We start from the raw sequence: 13,656 nt of genomic DNA, 5'->3' as shown, positions 1-13,656 counted from the left end.
ATAATATGTATAACTATCTGAAGAAAAACATATGTTAAAATCGCACTTGAGCAGACCTGCGCTCTATACTTCCGAATGCAAAATATAGAGCAAAAATGAGAATATCTTCATTTGTTTGCAAATTTGCGGGAATTAGGTCATTTAGGTGACGTCATAGATAAACAGGGAGTGAGCAATGATGACTAAAATCATTATTAAAGTTATAGGCATCCTCTTTACAATGATTTGTAAAGATTTCATTTTTATACGATACTATTTAAAAATTGGTTGAAATCGGGGGCAGATATTTGACCATACCGCACATAGTCCTTTATCGCAACATACATACATATGATTTCTTATTTTGTATGGAATATTTTGTTACTCAGATAATGTGCTGAATGCTTTCTGTGAATTTTATTTATAGGCTGATGTTTTTTCGTTTGGGATCATCATGTGCGAGATAACAGCCAGAATAGATGCAGATCCTGACATCATGCCAAGAACTGTGGTAATTATTGCAACAATATAACTATTTTATATCAATCCACTTGTTAGCATGCATATGCATGTGTTTTTAAATACATGTATTATCTGCAAATAAGATTTTTGGATGTTGATGTCTTTCTGAAAGTTTATGCACAGGTACATGAATTTTATTTCAATCATATTAAATGCCAATATTTTACCTGTTGACCTCTTTGCTTATGAAGTGTAGATAGTTCTAGCCATTAAATATATTTTTTTCATTCATGCAAAGAAGAATTTGATGAATTCTTTAAATATTTGATGTGGGATGTTATCAATATTTTAATGGAATGGAAGTGATCTAAATGTCAATTGTGATAAGTTCAAAGAATAAAGTAAATATTGATGATGGTTGTATATGCCAGCTGTTAACCGCTCACCAGCCTCCAAAAGTGTTACTGATATGTTAACATTAGCTGCAAAGAAGTAATCTTATTAAATGTTTGCTATTAAATTTGTAAAGTGCTATTAAACTGATATATCAATCTTTACAGAGATTTGGTGTGGATTATATTGCATTTTGTGAGAAGGTGGAGTACTGTCCCTTGGATTTCTTACGACTAGCTTTCACATGTTGTCAGGTAAGACACATACTACGTTGGACTTACACTCTTTGAAATTATAATTTAAACTTAGATTGTTTTGATTTTTAAGTCAGAGAATTTTAATACATGTTTAATAACAAGAGATATAGTGTGTGATGTACACTTGTCATTTTAATAGTGTTAACCGTAGTAGATGTTATATGTTTTATCTGAAGAGAATGATATCTACGTTAAATCTGTAAGCTGTGCAATCTGTCCATCCATTTGATTGTTTATACATGTTAAGTTTCTGTTTGAATTTGGACTGAATTCTTTTCAGAATACTTAAGCTATAGCATTTGTCCCATGTGACATTTATAAAAGTGTAAAAATATACGGATAAAAATGTTCAATTACACAAAATATATTTCAAAACACATCTGTGATTAGCAGAATGAAGATTCATACAGATGTCGAGTTTCATGAAAAGATTTTCAAAGAATTCTGAAGTTGATGACAGCAGGTTTGTTAATGAATTATACCTATCTCTCCTTTTCAGATTGAGCCTACAAAGAGACCTACCTTTTCTGATATTGTAACTTCACTTGAGAAAATTTGCAATCTGCTGAAAGAGGATTCTGATGATCAAATAAAAAGGAAAAGAAAAGGTGAGAATATTTACAGCTTAAAAAATTCATTTTGAACAGTTACATTGTACATCATTTTTTTGGTGGAATCACTATATCAAACTAAGAACTAATGATAACTGTTTATTACTTAGGCTAAGAAAAATTAAAACTTGGTTTTAAGTCCCATGTATCTGATTTCACAATGGGTATTTAGGTCTTTCCACCTTTCAGGTGAAAGACCTCTTGTTTTCTTTATGTTTTTTTTTCTTCTTCTTCTTCTTCTTCTTCTTTTTTTCTATTTAGCTCGGAGTGACTTTTTTATTATTAGAGTTATCCAAACAATTTAAACTTTATGTAATTGCTCATTAAAAGTTATGGTACCAATTGACCCTGTGTCAAAGAACTCCCAGAACTTACAGAGTTATTGCCCTTTGAGAAGAAAATGCTTGTTATCGCTACTCCTCTGAAACCATAAGAGATACGGATTTGGAACTTTTACCAATGTCTTCATTACACTTAGATGGTTCTTCAATCTATTCATACCAAAAGGATTTGAGGCCCCCTTGTAGTAGTTATTGCCCCTGAAAGTATTTAAATTTCCATAAAATCACTTCCAACTTTTTTAATATTAATCATAGAGACTTCGGACCACATGGGATGGAAGAGTCTACCTTGGCCGAACAAAATGACATAAAGGTCAAAGGTCAAGGTCATTTGAGAAGCTGTTAATTAACGAGTTTTTATATCTCTTTTGTTTAGGGTGGTAGAGAAAAACATTTTTATGGATGTAGTAGGACATCTTAAGACATTTTAAAATATAGCCCCTTGGCTCATACCTTTGAATAATTACAGAGTTATAGCCCCTATTGTACGAAATGCTTGTTATCGCTACTCCTCTGAAACCATAAGAGATGAAGACTTGGAACTTTTACCAATGTATTCAGTATACTTAGAGGGTTCTTCAATCTATTCATACCGAAAGGATCTGAGGCCCTCTTCTAGTAGTTATTCCCCCTGAAAGTTTTTAATTTTCTATAAAATCATTTCCAACTTTTTTATTATTTGTCGTACAGACTTCGGACCACTTGGAATAGAAGCGTCTACCTTGGCCAAACAAAATGACATAAAGGTCAAAGGTCAACGTCATTTAGAAGTCTTTTAATTAATGAATTTTCATATCATTTGAAATACAGAATTATAGTAAGGGTTTCAATAGCTTGCTGGATTGCGCAATAAGGTATTCAATTGGGTCAGCCAGGTATCACATCAAGTCCTGTGGTTACTCAGGTGGAACTTGTTATTCATTTTGTACAAAGACAGCTAGCCTGTAGAACACTCTCTTCTATTGTTAGCTTTACTGTTTATACGATTGTGTAAAGAATATTCACTTGGCTCAGTTTTGTTCATAGTAAGTGGAAAAAAATTCAGAAAAGTAATTAGATAAATCTTTACCGTTATATACAACATGGAATTTAAAAAAAAATGGCTTGATAATAATAAAAATAAAAAATCTCTTTTAAAACCATTTATCAATTAATGGCCTTGTGGTTTTCCCATTTTATAGTACAACATATATCATAGGTATAGTAATGTTTTGTAAATCTTATAGAGCAATCTAGCAATTCATTCAAATATTAGGTGGAAAGACCTCTAATTGTTCTCGAACAATTAGCCTACTAGTTCATATTGTTATTATCCTTATATAAATAACATGTTTCAAAAAAGTGTTTAATGGCACATATATATTTATTCAGATTCTGGTCGCCATGGTCACAAGAGATCCCTATCTGCTGACAACATCCTTTCAAGTCCCTCTGAGGATGTTCCACCCATGACCCCCCAGGTAGTGGGAGAGGTGATGAGTAAGGATGACCCGTTTTATGCCCCAGTGGGAGCCAACCCATTTGCTGAATACAAAACATATGGTGGCAAGATTCTGGGATATTCAGGAAACGGAAGTTCTTTCGGTTTCGAACTCCCCTCTCCGTCTTTTCCACACACCCCTCCCTGTACCCCGATCATGACTCCAGACGGAACTTTGGTGAGGAAGAAACATCACAAAATCAAGCAGACGCAGTCACTCCCATCATCCCCTGTGTTGTTACGTAAGGCAGCTGAGAAATTTCACCAGGAGTCCCTGCACGGGTCAACAAACTGTCGGCGGAACTCCTCTGTGAACAGTAAGAGATACTCCTTACATTTCCCTAAATCAAAGAGTGCGACAGTGCTGCCGGAGTCTCTTGCTCATAGATTACAGTGTGAACTCAATATGGAGGACTCTGAGAAATCCACGAGTAATAAGGGGCAGCGAGGGAGGAAGTATTACCGGCAGCTTAGTGCCGATACTCAGCGTCTAGGTTTTGATCTGGGGAACGACAGTGACAGTGTGACGGACAGTACTTTTCAGAACGGCGGAAATAGTGAAAGTGTTTTATTTCAAAACAGCGTGAGGGACTATCGAGTGGCCAGAAGCTCCACGGACTCGTTCACCTCCATAGAAGAACAGGTGGCGGATCTAAGAAATCCCAGCATGACATTCATCACGGAAAACCTTGCGGAAGATTCCAACACAACTTACAGTTCTGATGGTGCAATAATAGAGACACATTTATAATTTGGGTTTTTTGGGGGGTTTTTTCTTTCTTTTGTTGCTGGTTTCTTTATTAATGATTTTTTTTGTTGGTGAGTGCTACTTAAGTTTATGTATTGAATGAACAGTTCATATTTCACACCTCTCTCACAATATTAAAGTGCCATTTCTTCGTGGCTTAACTTATGACAGCAGATATTTTCATTATTTTTACATTATGCATCTTATCATCATCATTTGGTATCATTTTCAATCTGTGATATATTTAAAAAATAATTGATCAATTTTTTTTTTTTTTATCTCGTATTTTAATGTATGTAGGATAAAAAAAAACAAAATTTTGTTATATTATGTTATTTTTGCAATAACATGTTATCCATACGGTGTTTCTTGTTAGTAGAAACTAATAAATATATGCAGTATAAAGGTAATGTTATGAAGAAAAATTATTTTGCTAGCCTTGTTTTACCGATATTTGAAAATACAATGCAACAAATCTGTTACGATGACTTTACTACTGTCTCATGTGTGAAGTCTCTATCTATCCAATTTCTATGCATAGAAAAGTTGGTACATGTATTAGATTAAAAAATTGTTAATTAAGTTTTCATTTGCTCCTATTTAGAGGACAAGACATGTAATTTTGTTAGAAAAAGTGCTGCTTCAAAAAATTGTTCAGTACCATTTTAAATAATTGTATATTTTTCTATAGAGAGGTATCTTGTTATCGACACCATGTGTATATTAATTAAGTATTGTTATAGATTATCTATTAATGAGCAGACTTGATTGTATATCACACAATATAGGGAAACTTCTTTCTTGATTTATCTCCTCAACCCAAAAACACTAGCTAACACTTACCCCCTCCTTCAACCTTACCCTCACCCTTACCACTCATCTTTATTGACTTAACTAATATTTTTATTTAGTTGAACACCCCCCATTCTTATATACTGTGTATGTTTGTATCTGTGTTTAAGTCTCCGTTTAGCTACCTCCTGAAAGTGATGTCTTCCTTAATTGGGAAAGACAGAAAGTCAAACAAGCCTGTTCATTTTTTTGTCAGAAATCAACTTTCTTACAATTATGACAATATGCTTGTAAAGTTTGTGTTAAAATTCAATGTGCTGGTTTTTATGGCATCATGCATGTTAAGGATTTTTTTTTCATCTATGATGATTTAGATAATTTGTGTAGGAATTTTAATCATTTGTTTTACTTGTTAATTAAAAAAAAAATAACTGTTTATCAAATTTCTTTGAAATCCTATGACAAGAAGTACCGGTATGTTGTCTAGACCAACATGAAAAGTTGTCTAGAAACTTTGTCATGATGATTTCTTATCTGTAAGTCTATATATTACAAACAGAAATCTACAACTCTTCTCTATTGATACCATGAACAATTCATATAGTTTCCGAACTTTGATTTAAAACATTCTCACTGTTTAGTGCTGATTTTGATTAATATTGATTACCAATAATGCCCTAACAAATGCATGTAGCAAATACCTTACTTTTAGAAGTCTTATCTATTTGTCTTAACATTCAATTTACATCTGTTGTATTGTAAACAATACAAAAAAAATTATAAAGCAAAACAGATTTTACAGACCTTTTGCTAAAATTTTGAGCTAAAAGAAAAAAAGGAACTAAAAAATTACACAGTGAAATTTCATTACTAGTCTTTCATCATGTATTCATACATTCCATTTTTCTCCTGTTGTTAAATCAGTTATAATAAAGGAATATCATACATGTATGTGAAGAGAGATTTTTCTCCATTACCGTAATATTAAATCTATTCAAAATCAAATGTGGCAATGTTGCAATAACAAGTTCAATCCAAACCTCACTTAGGATAAAAAAAGTGGCTTTATATTGGACATTGATTAACAGAAACATTAATTGATTAATACAGAGTAGAAATTTAAAAAAATTATTGCTGAATTTTGTTAAATTCATCAATTTAGAAGATAAATAGGCTGTTTAGACTTTGATTAACTTAGTTTTATTTCGTGTACAATATGCACCATTGACAAATCATTTAATTGTATTGACAAAGTCTGTTCTGGACAATAATTAAATTTTGATTTTTGTGTTAGAATTGTATATTTTATACCCTATGCTCCATTACAAAAATACTGATATTATTATTATGTTTTGTGATCTGACTTTAGGTGATTAGTAGAAATGAATATACTAGTACTTACTTAGTACTAGTACTACTTTTTGAAAATGTCACCATGTGCTATGTTTCTCAAAATGTATTGTGTTCACTGTTTCCTGTCTTTAGGTACTGCATCTTCCAATTTTAAGTCGAGTCTGAAATTTGAACATGTATTTGTCCTGTTTTGTGAAAAAGGAATTTTTTTTTTTAAATTTATAAATCTTCAAATTTACAATGACGTATGCTTAGTTAAATAGATAGTTAGATAGAGAAATAAGCTATCATATTGCAAGTCTAGACAAGAGAATTTCTATCCATCATGAAATGTTTCTCATTAATAGGTGATGTGTTTTAAGGTTTCACTTTTGTGTTTTTACAACCAGAACACACTTAACCCCCCCCCCCCACTTCCAATAATCTTGAAATAACTAAATTTTAAAATAAAAATTGCAAAGCCTTTTGTTTTGTAATTTTTGAGGGATATGAAGTAAAATTCTCTCTAATTTCCAACCTCTCCCCCCTTCCCCCAATTTGCATTTAATATTAGTTATTCTGGAGGCTTTTTTTTTGTCTTTTAATCCGATTGATCCAATATTGGTGAATTCTTTACCATAAAAGAATATGGGCATTCATTTGATATACATAGTATGTATTTTTATTATTTTTTTTTTATCTGTATGCTCAATTTTCAAAGAAGTGGAATGCATTGAACTAGTTAAAAGTTAAAATGTTATATATTCTGGTATAGTTTTTAACATAAGGCATCTAGATTTTTATGATCTGTCTAAATGAAAGATAAAATTCTTATCAATATTCCTGTATACATGTACGTGAATTCCCCTATGGTCACAAATATTGGCATGTCATATTACCCTATCTTCCATGGCTACTTTAGCTTCCTAGTTATTTTTTAAATCGTCATTATATAGAATTCATCCTTCACGGAACTGAAGGTTGTTTTCAAAATGCCGAGAAAAACAATTGAAATTGGCTGCCCTTTAAAACTCAGTTAGATTCGCATACTTATATTATTTTAAATATTACAAAATTGTTCATCAGAATATTAAAAATTGCATTCATTTGGCTAGTGGCATTAGGTAGAAGGGGTTCCCCCTTAGATTATGAAGTAGAATATAGTTTTTATTACCAGTGTATTACTAATCCACATATGTCACTTTACTTTTCTGAGTGACTTAGATGAGTGTCACAAGTAAACAATCTGCTATTTATTTTAATCAGCTCTTTTTGTTACCCATGTTATGTATTGCATGACAATGGCATGCATCCTCAATCCCTTTGATACCTCTACGATCTGATCACCCCCCCCCCCTTGCAATATACTACTTACTGATGTCTACATATATCTGTGTAATCATGTGTTCAGTACACAAAGCCAAATTGATTGTTAATTATTTGTAAGAGACTTAAGATATATCACTAAATAATTGTTGTTTTTAATAAAGTTTATGAAAGGTTTATATGAGTTGTCTTCTCCTTTTATACACACAATATAATGATAATATTCCTGTCTTTATGGCAATTTTTAATTGTAATCAGTAAACTAATAAGTTTTTTTTTGTGATGGTCGAGGACAAAGAAGCTCGAGGCCATTTCTCAAGTCCAATGGCAACCGTAAAATCAAGCAAATCAACGTTCTTTTAAAAGAGGTGCGTGCTTTTATTTATGTTTTTACTGAAATTATATCTTGTAAAATCTCCACCGCGAGTTCGATCAAAAAATTGTCGATTTATCTAAACAATAAAATGATGCTTTTTGCGGGTAAAAAGGTAAATAATAGTTTATGTACTTTACTTACTTTTGAATAATAGATTAAACGAGAAAAAGATAGATGTTTATAGAAACGGTAAAAAGGCTTTCGTTGATACGGACTGAGGTAGCTAGCATTGCAAAAAAATTAACGCGGGTTATTACATTTTTTTTGCAATGCTTGCTACCTTCATAGTCCGTATCAACGAAAGCCTTTTTACCGTTTCTATTAACATCTATCTTTTTCTCGTTTAATCTATTATTCAAAAGTAAGTAAAGTACATAAATTATTATTATTGTTGATTAGAACTGAACACATAAGGAACAGACTATGTTCCATATAAGTAAAGGAAACCATAGTTACGTAGCAACAGCTGTACTTGAACCGTGAAATATACATGCATTTCGATATTTCAATTCCAATCTATATATTGCTCTTATTTTGTTGCTGTCGTGAAAATAAATTTTGATAGAGCCAAATTAATTGCCAATTAGGTCTTTCGGAGGATTTTGTCTCATTCAATCGTGAAACGTTCCTGTATCATATGTATGGTGGTTCAGTGTGTGACGTCATATAAACAATTACATTACCGTCTTACCAAAACAAAAAAACTTTTAAAAAAGCAAGCAACTCAGTCTAATCTAAATCAAATCTTCACACAAGTTCCTGTTTTCATCTTTTACGATGCGATAAGCAGGTTAATTTTAAAACTTCATGACGGAAATAGATATCAAAAACGAACTAAAAAGTTAGCGGGTTATGTATTTTTTTTTTGCAGTGATCGCTACCTTCATAACCCGCATGAATCATCAAAGAAATCATTTTCTTGTGTATATTTACATCTTTCTTTTATCAAATTAATAGATTGATTGTAAAAAGTAAGTAAAATTCACTAAATAACTGTTAATGTACATCTGGACGTTAGCTAAAAGAAACACTCTCTTTCGCCATACTCTAACCCCTCTCTCAACTCTCACCCCTCTCTTTCACCCCACTCTCTCTCTCTCTCACCCTCTCGCCCCACTCTCACCCCTTGTTTTGCCCCTACTCTCACCCTCTCTCTCTCCCACCCCCTCTCTTTCGCCCGTACTCTCAACCTCACTCTCTTCTTTTGCCCCTACTCTCACCCTCTCGCCCCACTCTCACCCCTCTCTTTCGCCCCTACTCTCAACGTCACTCTCACCCTCTCTCTCTCTCTCTCTCTCCACTACTCTCATCCTCTCTCTCGCCCCACTTTTACACCCACATTTTCACCCTCTCTCTCTCACGGCCCACTTTCACACCCACATTTTCACCCTCTCTCTCTCTCTCGCCCCACTCTCACCCTCTCTCTCGCCCCACTCTAACCCCATTTCTTTCGCCCCTTCTATCACCCTCTCGCCTCACTCTCAATTTCGCTAGAGACTCGCCTGTACTCTCACCCTCTCTCTCGCGCCCCACGCTCACCCTCTTTCTCAATTCTCTCTCCCCACAATCGCCCTCTCTCTCTCGCCTCACTCTCACCCCTCTCATTCTATCTCTCTCTCGCGCCTCTCTCTCTCTCTCTCGCTCCCTTCTCTTGCCCCATTTTCATCATTTCTCTCTCGCCCCACTCTAACCCTCTTTCTCTCTCTCTCTTGCCCCACTCTCACCCTCTTACTCTCTCGTCCCAATCACCGCTTTCTCTCGCCCACTCTCATTCCACTCTAACCACCTTTCTCTCGCCTTTCACCCCTTTTCTCTCGCCCCACTCTACCATCTTTCTCGCCCACTCTCTCTCTCTCTCTCTCTCTCTCTCTCTCTCTCTCTCTCTCTCTCTCTCTCTCTCTCTCTCTCTCTCTCTCTCTCCTTTCCTCTCTCACCCTCACCCCAATTGGCGATAGTAAGAGTGGGATGAGAAAGTGAGAGGGAGGAAGAGGAGTGGGGAGACAGAGAATGGGGTGCTTCACTGACTCACTCTTACACTCCACTCGCACCCTCACTTTCTATCTCATAGATAACAACAAACCAAAAAACTTTATTAACGTGAACAAAAACAAAAAGATATGTACAATGTAAATCAAAAACAAATTTTCAGCACTAGCATTATTTTTGGCCAACCATGGATTATTTTTTAAGCTCCATTTTCAATCTTTCGTTATTTGCGAAACTGCCTATGCGCACAAATTGACCAGGAAATTGACCATTTTTATAAGTAGCACGAGTTTGTCTCTAACAACAAGTCTGTATATATATATATATATATATATATATATATATATATATATATATATATATATATATATATATATATATATATATATATATATATATATATATATATATATTTTACAGAAGTGAAAGACGTCCTTTAATGCAAAGAATTCCAGTACAAGCGGTTGCGTCTCGAGTTTCATAAACAAACTTCTTTATTATGAATCCGGCTCTTGATGCTCTAGGTGCCAAATATTCTGCAGTCCAGTTTTTTGGTAGCTACAATTTTACTGAAGATAAATAATCAATATGCAAATATCAATCAAGAATACCGTTGTTAAATATTTTTTCAAAGAAAAAATCAAATTCATTGGCCGCTGTTACCAAGTATATTTGACTGCTATTTCAAAACGACTCAAAGGAAAATAAGAAAGAAATTTACTTTTCACCAAATATAAGATCTCGATAAGGCGGGGACTAAGCCTAGTATAGTCCTACGTATGAACATGATTGTATTATTTATTTTCTAAAAAAAAAATTAATACCTTATCTCCGCACATTATGAAATACAGAATAAATTCAAGTGCTTCATTCATCATTCAACTGCATCTCTATGTTTCTTTAAAATATCTATACTATATTTAGTTTTTATCGTTAGAAATATCCGTCAGTCTTTAAAGTCCTTATTTGTTGGGGGAGTGGGTGGTGTGGCAAAATGTAGATATATTCTTAGATAAGAATGAAAAAAAAATCCACGGAAGATAATGAAAAACAATCTATTGTATGTTACATTCCTTTGATTGTAGTTTTATTTTTCACTTTCAAAAAAAAGTAGGTCAATAACTAGTCTTTGAGCTAGCCATAGGTGACCATTGATTTTTTTTGGTTGAAATTATGAAAAATCCCTAACTATGGTTGGATTTTTTTTTATTTGCAAAAAAATATCAGAAATAATTAAACCCTTTATAATATAGAATACAATTTATAAATGTCAGTGTTACTAAATAAATACAAATCATTAAGTTTTGTGTTAAAATTTTTAAAATATTCCAGTCTGAATAGCATCTATCAAAGTTCAAATCCCTACCCATTTTTAATTTAACTTAACTGCAAAATTGAACGCATGATGATAGAATATTTATAGTACTAAGGAGGCTGAGTGGTCAATAAATTAACCGTCAGATCCACCTCATATTTTCAAACATAGGTAATCACAGAGTACAAAGCTCACAGAGACGAGGCATCCCCTTTATGAGACCACCTTTATCGTATTATATTTACATCTACCAAGTATTATTCCCTCTATTTCTTACGAAAACTTATAGTTAATTCATAGCTCTATAGAAACAGCCAGACTGAAATCTACATGCCCCGCTTATGGTAGAAATATACAGCGGCTGAAACTTGAGAAGAAATTGACAGGTCTGAAATTGACACGCCCTGTTTATCGATTGGTCAAAAGATACAGCGACCTACAAAACATCACGGACTGCACGAAATAATCAGGATGATGACTCGAAGTTTCACAGGAGACGATTTGGCTGTTTCTTTTAGCTAACGTTCTTATGTACATGAACAGTGATTTAGTGAATTTTACTTACTTTTTAAAATAAATTATAATTATCATAATTAAATTTGCAAATTTGTGTTAACGAACTTGGATATTCATAGATACTGTTGTGTGATTTGATTCAATATCGTAAATAATGTTAAAAAATTGTTTGATAATCATATGTTAATATCATACAGTATTGTAATGTGTGATATGATACATTATATGATATTGTATCATGATACATTTCAATTTGATACAACATTATATTATATAAAATGATACAATATCATATGATATAATAATATAATTTATAATATACATTGTTATACTTTCATGTTAAATACTGAAATCTGATTGGTTAAGACGCAGTTAATAATATTTACTATTGCCCTCAGCGTTAGCAACGCACTTGGCAACGGGTAACATTAAAAAATGTTACATGCGCGAAAATTATGCGCGTACGGTTCGCTGTAGAATTCACGTTATTCCTATCTAAAAGCAGTAAAATTTTCTTAAATTTTTTAAAAAAGACATTCAGTATAACAAAATAAATAGTGCCTGTTTGGGAGGATAACAGTTGAAATTGACACCCCTCGAAAACCATTGTCAACCTCCGCTTCGCGTCGGTTGACAATGGTTTTCTCGGGGTGTCAATATCATATGTAACAAAATCATGAGATACAATATCATAATGTACAAAAAGTTTGATACAATATCATATCGTATCATATAATTTTTAACAATATTATCATAATATAATATTGTATCTTGTTATACTTTCATGTTAAATACTGAAATCTGATTGGTTAAGACGCAGTTAATAATATTTACTATTACCCTCAGCGTTATCAACGCACTTGGCAACGGGTAACATTAAAAAATGTTACATGCGCGAAAATTATGCGCGTACGGTTCGCTGTAGAATTCACGTTATTCCTTTATAAAAGCAGTAAAATTTTCTTAAAAATTTTTAAAAAGACATTCAGTATAACAAAATAAATAGTGCCTGTTTGGGAGGATAACAGTTGAAATTGACACCCCTCGAAAACCATTGTCAACCTCCGCTTCGCGTCGGTTGACAATGGTTTTCTCGGGGTGTCAATTTCAACTGTTACCCTCCCAAACAGGCACTATTTATATAATATCATACAATATTGAGTAAGGTGTTTTTTTGTTTTTTTTTATCATCCTTGCTAATGGAGATCAGGCTCAGTATCTGAAGCTACATTTATGATTCATTTATATTATAGTTAAATCAACCAAGCAAGTTTGAAATAGTACTGATATCTATTAAACATGTGTTACCTGTTCCAAAAAACTAAACCTCCTCCATCCTCTGAAACCTATGGCTCTGATTCAGCATCCTTGCCAGTGGAGTGCATCAGAATCACAAGGTGCATCATCTCTTCAAATTTGATAAAGACTGACCAATAATAACTAAGATCTGTCTATTATAGGGCACCTGCTCAAAAAACTTTAACCATCTCAAAAAACCTTCACCTCAACCAGCATCCAAAACTTATGGCTCAGATTCAGCATTCAAGCCTGTCAAGTGCATCGGTATTATGAGTAAGACACACCATCCAGGCAAGTTTGGTGCAGTTAGGACCAGTCATAACTAAAATATAATCATCTGAGGGCACCCGCTCCAAAAAATTTAACCAGCTCAAAAAACCTTAACCTCATTTAGCATCCGAAACTTAAGGCTTATATTCAGCATTCAAGCCTGTTAAGTGCAT

General features: G+C 33.4%; 1 protein-coding gene across 2 annotated transcripts in view; it reads left to right on the top strand.

Moving 5' to 3' along the window:
• Positions 1 to 7,898, top strand: part of LOC128168018 (uncharacterized) — a 46,999-nt gene extending 39,101 nt beyond the window's left edge. For both annotated transcript variants that reach the window (XM_052834074.1, XM_052834073.1), the window contains exons 19-22: positions 407 to 490; positions 1,002 to 1,088; positions 1,591 to 1,699; positions 3,415 to 7,898. In XM_052834074.1, the coding sequence (XP_052690034.1) occupies positions 407 to 490; positions 1,002 to 1,088; positions 1,591 to 1,699; positions 3,415 to 4,274 (1,140 nt within the window). In that variant the 3' untranslated portion in view covers positions 4,275 to 7,898. The remainder of the gene's footprint in view (positions 1 to 406; positions 491 to 1,001; positions 1,089 to 1,590; positions 1,700 to 3,414) is intronic.
• The last annotated feature ends 5,758 nt before the right edge of the window (positions 7,899 to 13,656 follow it).

Source organism: Crassostrea angulata, chromosome 10, assembly GCF_025612915.1.
Source record: "Crassostrea angulata isolate pt1a10 chromosome 10, ASM2561291v2, whole genome shotgun sequence".
Taxonomy (NCBI): Eukaryota; Metazoa; Mollusca; class Bivalvia; order Ostreida; family Ostreidae; genus Magallana; species Magallana angulata.
The sequence above is the reverse complement of the archived record's forward strand: the minus strand, read 5'-3'. Positions and strand labels throughout refer to the sequence as shown.